Source organism: Eurosta solidaginis, chromosome 1, assembly GCF_040869045.1.
Source record: "Eurosta solidaginis isolate ZX-2024a chromosome 1, ASM4086904v1, whole genome shotgun sequence".
Taxonomy (NCBI): Eukaryota; Metazoa; Arthropoda; class Insecta; order Diptera; family Tephritidae; genus Eurosta; species Eurosta solidaginis.
The window spans coordinates 357,648,205-357,662,316 of record NC_090319.1 but is presented as its reverse complement, the minus strand read 5'-3'; the positions used below and the strand labels follow the sequence as shown (position 1 = coordinate 357,662,316).

At 35.4% G+C, this 14,112-nt stretch overlaps 1 protein-coding gene across 1 annotated transcript in view; it reads left to right on the top strand.

Annotated features, from left to right (window-relative positions):
• The window catches only part of LOC137241110 (putative polypeptide N-acetylgalactosaminyltransferase 13), a 42,910-nt gene that overhangs the window by 16,551 nt on the left and 12,247 nt on the right, over positions 1–14,112 (top strand). Inside the window, 2 exon segments of the mRNA XM_067768350.1 lie at positions 11,815–11,990; positions 12,110–12,575. Coding sequence (XP_067624451.1) covers positions 11,815–11,990; positions 12,110–12,575 — 642 coding nt within the window.

Sequence of the window (14,112 nt, the reverse complement as noted above, 5' to 3'; positions counted from 1 at the left end):
TTTAACGATAATTAGGCTTTTTCGTCTGCGACAAAAAACTTCCATATTGTACATAATTTTATATTTTTAACATTAAAACTTTACATCTAAATTATTAAATCTTACAGTTTATATTACAGTCATAATTGTTCTAATAAAAGCCGTGTTAAATTTTGATGGTATAACTAAGAACATTTAGGACATCCTTTTCTTGCTATCACAATGTAACACCCTTTTATTAGAACAATTAAAACTGTGATATAAACTGTAAGATTTAATAATTTAGGTGTAAAGTTTTAATGTTAAAAATATATAATTATGTAAAATAAGGATTTTTTTTTGTCGCAGACGTAGAAGCATAATAATCGTTAAAGGTTATAATGAACTTATAAAGTGTTATATTTCTTTACAATCAATTTATTTTTTCCTTTTTAGTTAATTTTATTAACCAATAATAAAAGCTTATTTTTAAAAAGTTTTTTTTTCTTTAATTTTATTTTTTACTTTTTAGTTCGTTTTATTAACAATTAATAGAGGCTTGTTCTTAGAAAAGCTTTTTTCTTAAATTTAATTTAAATATGAATTTTTTTTAATTTTTAGTAGGGTAAAATATTGTTTAAATTAGTTATGTAACCTTTACTTATTTATTTGTAACGTTTCTCATCCTATCCATTCCTTTTAATGCATCAACATTACAAGGTTTCTTCGAAGTCAACTTTGAACAGTCAAGTTCTTCTATTCGAGTGTTAACTAACTTAAAATCATATTTTATTGTGACTTTGTCTATGTCGCGTTCAGTTTACAACTACTAATTGCAGATCTCTGCTCTGTTCCATCGCCAAAATCTGTAAAACAAAATCAAGTGCACAGAAAAGTATGCAACAAAAAGTATGCTACAAAAAGTATGCAAAATTTAGCGATAACAACCTAACTTCTACGTTTGTTGCATACACAAATAAAGCGAAGTTAACTGAGTTCTTAGGGACTTAGGCTTTTATTCCCTTGTGAGTATATATCTTTACCGATAACTCTTTTATCGATTAATTTATCGAACTCTCGCAAAGTAATATTGTATTGTCATCGGAATTATACATGTGTGCAAAATTTCAGCTCAATCGGATACCGGGAAGTGTATCAAATTTAACGTAATGAAAGTAAATAAAAGCTTATAATATAAAATCGTACTACTTTAAAAGTTGGAATATCAAATCAAGAAGAAAGTACCAGCTAGCGCATTTTCGGCAATCACCCATATGGTTCCGCCGTAAATGGACCAAAGAGCGGGAGAAAATGTGTCCTTAACTAGATATGCCTTCAAGAGCCACGTAGATAATCGGTAAACTATTCGGTCTTTACCTAAAGTTTGTGTGAGCCCAGCGACTTAAATTTAGCATAGCAAGCAGTTAATCAGTTTTCGCTTAATCTTCAATCGTGAATTCTATGATCAAACTTTTTCGCCAATTTCCTTATACACTCATACTACTATCAAAAATGCTGCGTTTCTATCCGATGCTCTGTTGGTGTTGATAAATTTTAATTCTGAAATTCAATAGCCATTGTAAACAGCCATGAAAAGGCTTCTGCGAAATGTGTTAATGTACGTTCATATTTAATAGTCTGGTGTCTTGTGAGTTTTTTAGTGGATGTTGTATGAATTTTAGAATCATAATTTATGAAACTATTTTTTGTTTAGAGGCACATTTTCTCTTGCTTGTTGTCCAGTTTATATAAAGGTAGTGTTCAAACAACTTCCTATCTTTTTTTAATTTTACTTCCCTTTATATACTTTTGCATGCGTTTTACTGGGTTCGGTTAGATAAATAAAAAGTAACCAAAAATAAGATTATATATAGATTTGCTGAGAATAAGAAATGCGGATAAAAGTGTTCGCATAAAGTGACGTGGAAACGTTTCGAAAAAAAAAAAAAATTATAATAAAAAACTAGAATACAAAAGGGGAAAGCATTTAATTTAGAATCTAAATTAAAACTCAGCGAAAAATTCTTAAAAAGGATTTGCCAGTAATGAAAATGGATTTTCATTTAAGAATGATTAAATCAAGATGAAGAATATTTAAATGATTCTTCTAAAATCAACACAACTCTTGAATTTATTTTTTTTAATTTTGTATTCGTTTAATAAGCTGCTTTGAATATATTTTGAAGCATTCTAGATTTTCAATAATTGGTTCTTTCTCTTAATTTCTTCTCTTTGTTAGTTCTTTGAACTTTGAACACATTTTGCCTTTTTATTGTTTCTTTCAATTAGTTTGATTGCCTGAATACTAATTTTATCATATTATGTGCAAGCTTTTTTGTGTTGGCTTTTCTGGTAAGACAGTCACCGATTTTATGAATAATTTACTTTCGATACCAATGGGCGCAAGTACTACATATAACGGAATGAAAGTGGACTAGTCCCTCAGCATATAACTTGTAAAATGAGAAACTCATTCGCGAAGTCCACGTTACTGTCGAAACAGCGAAAAATTGGAAAACTTATGTGGAAAATTATTTTATTTACGAATTAGTAACAAGAAATTAAAAAAAAATAAATTAAAACAAGCAAGGACGGGACTGTCTTCGACACAGACGAATACCTTTCGGATGTATAAGATAAGAAATATATAGTGAACAGAGGTACATACCTAAGCGGTTTTTAAGATAAATCTTAATATATAAAAAACACGTGTCACAACATTAGAGATAGGATAGGTTATATCTCAGTTTATAGTCGCAATATTATTTTATTGCAATTTTTTTTATTTGTTTATACGTAATAATAAAATGTTACCTATACACCGTGGAACTAATATTTTCAGATGGTGCGGATATACTTCCGCTATTTAGAGGTACTATGACATTTTTTTTAATTCAGAAGAGTCTTTAGTTGTGTATGATATATTAGAATAAATATCACCAAGTCTAACGTTTTTATATAGGAAATTAAGGGAGAAATTGCCAAAAGCTTTCTATCTGAAAGATCGGTTATGTGGGATATAACTATATATAGCTCCGATCAAAGTGATTTTTTCAGGATATCTTCTATGATATATTGGAATATATATCACCGAGTTTCACGTTTATACTTTCTAAATTGCGGCAGGAATGACCAAAATCGTCTTATCTGAACGATCGGTTGTATGGGAGATATATGTTATAGTGGTCCGATCCTATTGGATCCGACAAATGTCTAATATAATACAAAAATACATCCTTGTGCCAAATTTAATTGAGATATCTCAACATTTGAGGGACTATTTTGCGTTCAAATAGACAGGCGTACGGACGGACAGACGGACACGGCTATATCAACTCAGTTCGTAGCCCTGATCAATTCGAATCACGAATTTCACTTGGAAATTAACAAATAAAACATGTTTCTCGAATTAAGCTCAATCAAGTGAAGTTTATTATTCAAAATCTAAATTTTTTTAAATTTGAGCAGAGCTCACAGAGTATATTAATTTTGTTCGCATAACGGTACCCCTTAACGGCATAAACTAATCGAGATAGATATAGACTTCTATATATCAAATGGTTCTGGGCGAAAAAAAGAAATTGATTTAGTCATGTCCGTTCGTCCGCCCGTCTGTCCGTGAACACAATAACTTGTGTAAATTTTCAGGTATCTTAATGAAATTTGGTATGTAAGTTCCTGGGCACACATATCAGATCGTTATTTAAAATGAAGGAAATGGGACTATAACCTAGCCCACTTTTTCCATATCGAAAATTCGAAAAACCGAAAAAGTGCGTCAATTCATTACCAAAGACGGATAAAGCGATGAAACCTGGTAGGTAGGTTGACATTATTACGCAGAATAGAAAATTATTAAAATTTTGGACAATGGGCGTCGCACCGCCCACTTTTAAAAGAATGTAATTTAAAAATTTGGCAAGCTGTAATTTGGCAGTCGTTAAAGATATCATGATGCAATGTAACGAGAACGTTACACCAATACTGTATGTGTTTTAAATAAAAATTAGCAAAATCCGATGACGAACACGCCCACTTTTAAAAAAAAATGTTTGAAAGTTAAATTTTAACAAAAATTGAATATCTTTACAGTATATTAGTAAATTATATCAACATTCAACTCCAGTAATGACATGGTGCAACAAAATATAAAAATTAAAGAAAATTTCAAAGTAGGCGTGGCTCCGTCCTATTTTATTTCGTTAGTCTACAATACTTTTAATGCCATATTTCGAACAAAATTTGCCACTCCTTGTGAAATTTAGAAAGAGCATAGCCTAGAATATGACGGTAACTGTTTTCTGTGAAAATGTGTGAAATCGGTTGAAGTCACGCCCATTTTTTATACACAGTCGACCGTCTGTCCTTCCGCTCGGCCGTTAACACGATAGTTTGATTTAAAATCGATATATCTTTACTAAACTGAGTTCACGTACTTATCTGTACTCACTTTATCTTGGTATTAAAAATGGGCGAAATCTAACTATGACCATGCCCACTTTTTCGATATCGAAAATTTCGAAAAATTAAAAAAAATTCCATTATTATATACCAAATACGAGAAAAGGAATCAAACATGGTGATTGGATTGGTTTTTTGAGGCAAAATATAACTTTAGAAAAAACTTTGAAAAAATGGGTGTAACGACACCTATCATATTAAGTAGAAGAATATGAAAAAGTTCTGCAGGGCGAAATCAAAAGCCCTTGAAATAATAGCAGGAATACTTTTCCTGATGTTACATATTAATAAATTAGCGGTACTGGACAGATGATGTTCTGGGTCACCCTGGCCACATTTTGGCCGATATTTCGAAAACGCCTTCAAATATACAACCAGGGGCCGCTCCCTTTTAAAACCCTTAAAAAATATAAAGAAATGCGTTCAAATTTAACCAAATTTTCATATTTAAAAAAAATATTCAAATAAAGGAATTGATAGCTGAAGAAAGATAGCAAAAGCAAGTTGCTGTACTTTTTAATATTGGCATTTGTATGTATCCATGAAAAAGACAATTTTGTCTTCAAAGCTCTCAGCTAAATATGTAATGTTCGGTTACACCCGAAATTAGCCTTCCTTACTTGTTATTCTTATTCATGTTCATTTCTTATTCCATTTATCTGCGTATCACCCCCGCCCCACTCCCATCCTCATTCCCATTCCCACTCTTACTCACTTTCCCCCTTTTATCACCACTCTCACTCCCATTCGCATGCTCACTCACACTTCTAATCTGAACCCTACTCCCATTCCCACTGCCAATAACAATCCAGCTCTCATTCCCATCTCCGCTCTCAATCCTACTGTAACCCCCATTTCCTCTTCTACTATCACTCCCACCCCAACTATCACTCCCACCCTCAATCCAACTCCCACTCCCACTTCAACCCTCACTCGCACTTCAACTCTCACTCCCACTTCAACTCTTACTTCCACTCACACTCTAACTCTCACTCCCACTGCATCCGCACTTATATATGAAGTTCCTCTATTAAATGGTTTATACCTTCTGCAATAGATCGAATTAAAATTAAAATGTTCATCATACATTTAAAAGCAATGAGGGCAATCCCCACATTCATACAAACAATTTTCTGTCGGACTTTAAACTCTAAAAGGTTTTCATAATGAAATTATATATATATATACATCATATTCCTTCGGATTAAGAGCGGACACTATATTTACAAAGGGTTAATGATATTTCGCTTTATACAGCTTCGTTTTGGACTCAGAGCTTTTTCCTTTCTCCCTTTGTATCCAGTTGCGCAAGCTAAAATACAACGGCTATGCCGGCTAGGCCATGTTATGCGAAACCCGCATATGGAAAACGATTTATATTCCCTTCGTGTTCCCAATTGGCTCAATTTAGCCTGGCGCAGAAGCAACTGTTGCGGCTTTTTGGGGGGCCATAACCATTTGAACTGTTAAGCACCAATTAAGTACGCAAGTTTGTGTCCAGTTCGATTATGTTTATGAAGTATGTGTCAGAGCAATCTTAATATTTCCGCCTACAAAAGTCACAAGTTTATACATATATTTATATTTATTTTGCTTGTTGACTGTTCTCCACCATCAAAGTTGAACTTCTTGTGTACGTATATTTGTTGAGGCACAGTTGGCCACTCGTTTTTACCTTTTTCTAAATAACCGCTAAGCTTGTAAATCTATCAGTCTGTCCGCTATTTTACCGTTGGGCATCTTCATTTACTATAAAAATGTGATTTTTTAGTCTGTTGCGTATTTCCTTTTCCGCTAAGATGTTATTTTTTACATTTTCTCGATGATATGGATAATGCTGTAGCCGACATGTTTGTCCCTGTCATTGTTTTACCTCTAGGACAGTTTTACTTTGTCTAAGTTTTTATTATTTTGTTTTAACTTTCCAACTATGGCATTGTTCTTACATCATCAACATACATTTTTATACTCAGCGTGCTTTGCACAAAGAGTATATTAAATTTGATTGGATAACGGTTGGTTGTACACGTATAAAGGAATCGTGATAGATATATACTTTCATATATCAGAATCATCAGTATCGAAAAAAATTTGATTGAGCCATGCCCGTCCGTCTGTCCGTTAACACGATAACTTGAGTAAATATTGAGATATCTTCAACAAATTTGGTACCCGAGCTTATCTGGACCCAGAATAGATTGGTATTGAAAATGAGCGAAATCGGATAAGAACCACGCCCACATTTTATATATATAAAATTTTGGAAAACACAAAAAACCTGATTATTTAGTAAATAATACACCTGGAATCTTAAAATTTGGCATGTGGACTGATATTGAGACTGTTGATAAAAATTTAGCGTGGCACTGCCCACTTGTGATTGTGTGAATATTACAAATATTATTAATCATAAACCAAAAATTATTATACGTATCGTAACAAAATTCGGCAGACAGATTGCCTTTACTACAGGGAATGCTTTGAAGAAAAAGTAACGAAAACGGTTAAGGGCCTCGCCCACTTTTATATAAAAGATTTTTAAAAGGGCCGTGGACGAATAAAATAAGCCATATCTTTGCACAAAAGAGCTTTATATCAATGTTGCTGCATTTCCCAAGTGGATTTATAATAATAAATAGGAAAAACTTAAAAGTTTTTAAAATGGGCGTGGCACCGCTCCTTTTATGACTAAGCAATTTTCTATGTTTCGGGAGCCATAACTCGAAGAAAAATTAACGGATCGTAATAAAATTAGCTACAAAAATTTTCCCTATAGCAGGAAATATTTCTAGAAAAAATGGACGAGATCGATTAAAGACCACTCCCACTTTCATATAAAAGAGTTTAAAAGGGTCGGTAACGAAAATAATAAGATATATCTTAGCGAAAAAGAGCTTTATATCAATAGAATTTTACTTTCTAAATTGAATTATGACATAAAATTGCAAAACTCTAAAATTTTTGAAAATGGATGTGGCACCGCCCCTTTTATGACTAAGCAAAATCTATATTTCGGGAGCCATAATTCGAAGAAAAATTAACATATCGTAATGAAATTGTGTACACGTATTTTATAGCAGAAAATATTTCTGGTAAAAATGGACGGGATCGGTTAAAGACCACGCCCGCTTTTATATAAAACAAGTTTAAAAGGATCGTAGGGGTTTTAAACGGGCGGTGCCACGTGTTATGTTGAAAAGTAATTTATCTGAAATGAAATGTACAATTGAAGCTCACGCTGAGTATATAATGTTCGGTTACACCCGAACTAAGACACCTTTACTTGTTTTTTATTAACGTATTTAGCGAATAAAATTAAAGATATGTTCTAGCATTTATATTGCCACTACAGACGAAATAAGATTCACGTATGTTTGCGGGCGATAAAAGGGACATACGTTTGATATACAAACATCTTTGCTCGCGGTATTAGGGAATCCTGGATGTAAGTGTGAGCGTAGTCACGGCACTGTTTATGCGCTGTAGGTAACTATCAGTAATTAGTAATACAAATTTCTGTTTCAGAACTAGACCTATAGTACCAAACCATACTAAAATAAATAAATGTAAGGCGCGATAACCTCCGAAGAGATCTAAGGCCAAGCTTCTCTTCCAATTTGCGTCGTGCTCCTCTTGATTTTCCCTACAAATTGGCCGGAGGGGACCTACATGTTTTATGCCGACTCCGAACGGCATCTGCAAGGCAGATGTGTTTTCACTGAGAGCTTTTCATGGCAGAAATACACCCGGAGCGCTTGCCAAACACTGCCGAGGGGCGACCCCGCTTAGAAAAATTTTCTTCTAATTGAAAAACCTTATTTATAAAATTTTGATGTTGCTTTGCCCGGGAGTTGAACCCAGGGCATACGGTGTGATAGGCGGAGCACGCTACCATCACACCACGGTGGCCACCAAAACATACTAGCTGGATAATAACTAGATTTTCTCTAGTCCAACACTATACAGTGTGGGTTTTATGTTTCTGTTTCAGAACTAGACCTATGCGGAATGAAACAAGCGTTTTGTTTTATTTAAATATTTAATTTCACTTCGTTTGTTTAGGATTTTACATTAAATTTGTGTCTTATTTTTAAGTTATAGTTATTTTGATTTATCCTTAGTATTAGATAGAACTTTTAGTATAAATATATAATTTTCTTTTGTGCGCGACTTTTATTTCTTTTGTGCGCGGCAGGTTTCAAAGTTCAACTCACTCGTCTGTTTTCAGTCGTGGTCGTTGTTCTTGTCTTTTTTCGTTAAATTGTTCGTCAGGTCAGAATTTGTGGTTTTGGTTGTATTTTAAGGCTAAGATTTCATTTCAAGGTATCAGATCCCACATCTATAGTACCAAAAAAAGTACTAGCTGGATAATAACTAGAGCTTCTCTAGTTCAAAACTAGACAGTGTGGGTTTTGTGTTTCTTTCTCTACACATAAAAGCCTTACTCTTACGTTAAATTCAAAGCATATATGTAAGCAAATTGGTAGGAAAATGGTTCCTCGAAAGGACCTTTTTCGCCATAAATCCAAACGTCCAATCCAATCAGTTAGATAATGACAAGCATTTTATGTTTCAGTTAATTCGTACTAACCATTCAAAGTTCTTCAAAGAGCAGTTTTGGGGAATCCGTGAAATACCTGTTCATACACACACTTATGAAACGATTTTTACGCGGAAATACTTTATATCGCGTAGCCTTGCTAGAAAGTTCCGGCAATATTATTTTTAAGAGCTGCCGAAGTCCGGCAATGTAGAAAGGTATCAGCTAAAGTATTTCGAATTGTCACCTGGGTCAGAACTACCTTGATAAGGGAGTTGGTATTTCTAATGCAGATAGTTATGGAGTGGTTTGGAACTATCCAAAAAAGGGATAAAATCGTATTAGAAGCAACATATACTATATCGATGTGGTTCGGGACCAAAGAAATAGTACCAACAAAATAAATATATCTAAATTGAAACATTTTCTAAACATGGAAAGAACAGAAAAATAGTAGAAGAGAAAGATTAGAAGTCAAAATCGAAACCTAAACCGAAGCCGGACGACGTACCATCAATATATTAACAAAGTGTTGACAGTTAACAGCATAGCAGCATAATATCCAAACCAATAATAATTAAAGAAGGGGAGCACAGGGTGGTGTCCTATACCCACTTCTGTTTAACTTCTACATATCAAAGCTACATTCACCACCAGAAGCTATCACTATCGTTTCCTACGCCGATGACTGTATGATAATAACCACAGGCCCAGGCTCACAAATCGATTAGCTTAGTAACAACATAAACAGCTATCTCCCTGAACTCTCCAGTATCTTCTCCTTGTTAAATTTGACATTATCACCGAACCATCGGCGACCTCACTTACAACGTGGACGCGCCAAATGTCGACCATATTGAACATCCACGTCAATAGTACCACGCTACCGACTGTCTTCCACCCTAAAATCATGGGTGTGATAATCAGGATCTACATTTTGCAGCGCATTCAACCGCAATTGTACCAAAAATCCAGAGCCGTAATAAAATCCTCAAATCTTTTGCTGGCAGCACTTGGGGTAAAGACAAAGAGACGCTTATTACTACTTACAAAGTAAATGGCCGGCCGATTGCATGCTACGTGTCCCCGATATGGTCGCCAAGGCTAAAAGGTACTCTCTGAAAAAAAAAAAAAAAAATATATATAAGCCTGCCAAAATAATGCCCTAAGTACCGCTACGAGCTGTCTTCTTATGTCCACAGAACACCACCTACACAACAAGGCGAGACTACTATTCATTAGGGATAGAAATGACATGCGAAACAAACAGTTTCTGTTGAATACCCAATAACCTGGGCATTCCAACGGGCATCTGATTGATGAGGCTACACCTCCCAGGAGCTTAAGGGGTAATCTCTGTAAGCATTATGAGGAAATAAGGTATCTGAAAACACAGCCGTATGAAGCAAAAAAGCACAAGCAGATCCTCAGTGATATCCAAAAACAGGCGTCGGACTTCTATGCCCGGCGAACCCATTATTTAAACAAAAATACCCAGAACTAGCAGAAGAGGAACGTACTCTCCCTAGGGAAAGGCGCTACAATCTAGCTTAACTTCGATCGGAGATCAGGTTAAACTCTTACCTATCCTGAATCAACCCCGACATACAAAATGTATATCCTGCTTGCAATGTCTCCCGACATGATACCAACAATCTCTTCAATTGTAGTGTGGAACCAGCGCCACTAACACCCCTCTCATTATAGTCCGATCCATATACACCGAAAGATCAGAAGATGTTGGGATATAGCAGACATAAATATAGTCACAACCCATTCCGAACTTGATTCTAATGCATTTGAATTCTGTAGCACCGATAACCGGTAAATTATCGCCAGCTGAAGGTACAGAAGAATGTACCGCAAACAAAACTGCCCTACCAATTCTGGTCAAGGGATCATTTCTGTATATTTGGTAATCATTGGAAAGAACCACGGAGTTAAATATATGAGGTCTTAGCCAAGTGGCAGTTAAAGCGATGATATTGCAATTGCAGTTAAATGATTCCAAATACAATTGAGTTAGTTTAGTGTTTAAACCTCTAACATTTTGATAAAACAAATTAAGGGCCAATTTAAAATTCAGTTTTTTGATACAATATTGTTTTGGAGAGCAAGATATGGGATATTATTATTACGCCTACAGAAACAGATACCGATCAAACTATACATCTGTAAACCGATATCTGTATAACAAGCCGATAAGGAACGAATAAGAAACCCATGGCTTGGCGATAATAAGTTGCCAATAACAAGCCCATAATAAAATAATACGGTAACGAATCTTTAGAATTGTCGATTACTCAGCACCTTTTGCTATCGCTCGAGTCACCGAACTGTCGAGTAATAACTCAAATATTCAGTAAAATAAAATGTTCCTTTTTTACAACATTACTATGGTTGTTTTTTACAATTACTCGCGTACTTCACTTCCAACTTTTAAGAATCAAACTAATTGAGCTTCACTGGGACTCCTTTTTATACTCCTTTTATAACCTCAGTTTGCTTAAATCATCTATTCATGAACAGCCGTCTCGAATAGTTGCTGCTTAATTTTTCGTTCCTGTATCTTATATCAGCTTTGGCTACAATAAACAAAAAATAAATTCCAAAAATTTCTAGACTCACTCGTGACTTCGAACCCATTTACCCACAGTTAATATAAACGATACAAATTAAGAGGATTTATTCAAAATGGAAACGAAAGTTATTATTATTATTATTACCAATTTCAAACCAAAACCAGGGGAAACATATTAAAGAAATTTGTGCCTCTCTCCAAGAAAAAAATTCCCCTATTTGTTAAAATATCGAAACCATTTTGAAAATATTTCCATTCCGCTCCTTTAATGCAGTTGCATCTTACGCCGCATTTACAATTTCAACACTCAACGCTCGCGTGTCTCAGTCATCATTACTTTTCACAATGAAGCACGTTCAAGACTCCTACGCACCATAATGTCCGTATATAAACGTACCCCATCTGCCTATTTGCATGAAATTATACTGATCGATGATTGTAGTGAAGATGGTGTGTATACGCCATAGTGCTATTATAATTTAAATCACTGGCACATTTGCGTGTTGCTCGAAAAATTCCAATATCTTCTGAATAAGACATATTTATTCTTTCTTACTAACCGCACGCAGCCTATTTACTGTCCGCAGTGTTACGCCTCAAGCTACCATCATTCATGTACAACTTTTCATCTTTGCCAACAACAAAAACAGCTAACTCACAACAGCATACTCATATTAAGACAGCGCGTAATACCCAAAGTTTGGGTGTAATTGCATCACGTAATCGTGGCGGCCGCTTAGCTACTGGCAATTATTTACTCTTTCTCGATAGTCATTGTGAGGTTAATGTGGGTTGGTTGGAGCCACTGTTAGAGTGTGTTGCTAGCGGTGACAATACTGCTACGGTGGGTGGTGGTAATGGTGGTGTTGGTGTTCGTGATGTGATAGCTGTTAGTCCTGTTTTGGATAGCATAGATGACGAATCAATGGAATATGTTGCAACCTGTAAGAATCTCATGGGTGGCTTCGATTGGAATTTACATTTCCATTGGATATCGCGATTGCAATCAACACAATCCCATGAGAAACAGGAATGAAAAAACAACAGCTAATACGCCAACAACAACCACTTGAGGTCACAAATGAAAAACCTCGATTTTTATGGCATAACGGGTAGGAGAGTGAAAGCTTGTGTAATAAGGAAAATGCGCGCAAGGACAATACCGGATCAAAGTCATTCAAGCCTATGCTTTTCAGAAATTTTGTGTTGCCTGAGAGACATTGATGCTTTCTTATAAATATCTTGTTTTGAGCATATATTGGAAAACCGCTAAAAAATGCTGAAATGAACTAAATTAAGAATCAATGAATAACGCCCGACTCTTCCATCAGAAAACTCCAACTATGATTAGGATTTGCCTATTAGCAGTAAGAAGTTAAACCTGATATTCGATACGCCATTTAAAAACGATGGAATCTGTATACCACCCATGTGATGAAAGGGATAATATCTCCTCTCAGAAAGATATGAAATGCAGAAAAATTTCGGATTACCCATCGTGCCTTCACAGAGGTCACATAAAGTGCACATTGAGAAAAAACACCTCCTAAAATGGGGAGATTATTTTCTACAAAAATTGTCTTTGAATTGAGTATGAATGGGAATCTTTATTTTCGTATAAAACTTTTCATACATTTTAGTGACATTTTTCCTAACTTTTAAACTGGTTTTTATTTACTTGCAGAATTATTTGAGAGTATTTTATTAGTAGTCACGAATTAACCCCTTGCGTGTAATGGATCACTTCTGAGTACAAGCTTTTTATAGCAGATCCTACAGACTGCCGATTTACTGCAGCATTTTCCAAGCGGAAATATTAGCCGTAACCAAAGCAGTAGAAACCCTGGAAGAGAATAGCTTAAGCTGCAACCGTCTTAACTTTTATATAGACATTCAAGCAGCAATTAAGGCAATAATCTCACATAGCACAGCATCTAAATGCGTGTTAGAGTGTAAGCAGTCTCTGGAGAGAATCGGGACAGGGAGAAGCATACATCTATATTGGGGCCCAGGGCATATGGGAATAGATGGGAATGAAAAAGCGGACGAACTAGCTAAAAAGGGCGCATCCCTTGAAGCTTGCTCCGTAGACGTCCCAATTAGACTGGGCGAGATTAAGCGAAGGCGAGAGGTGCACATGATCGCCAAGCGGGAAAGGCGTGGGTTCAAGCGCGGGGCTGTAAAGTGTCGAAGCTTTTGTGTAGGTCCTACAACGTTAGACTAATTAAGTTGCGTCTATCATTAAAAAGAGAAGACTGTAGACTCATGACGGGTATTCTGACTGAACACTGTCTTCTGGCGTCACATGCTTTTAAATTAGGCTTGGTCAGTGATGGCAGATGTAGGAAGTGCGGGTTGGAGGAGGAAACGATCGAGCACGTTCTGTGCTCGTGCCCTTCACTTGCCAGGCTAAGACTCCAGCTATTAGGGGTGATACAGCTATCGGATCTAGAAGTAGCAAGTGACTTAAGTCCTAGGAAGCTTCTAGTATTGGCCAAGAGGACGGAGTTATTTTATAACATATGTCTTGGTTTTTGATAGGGTTTTTCAATTTGGTCGTTAAAATAAATGT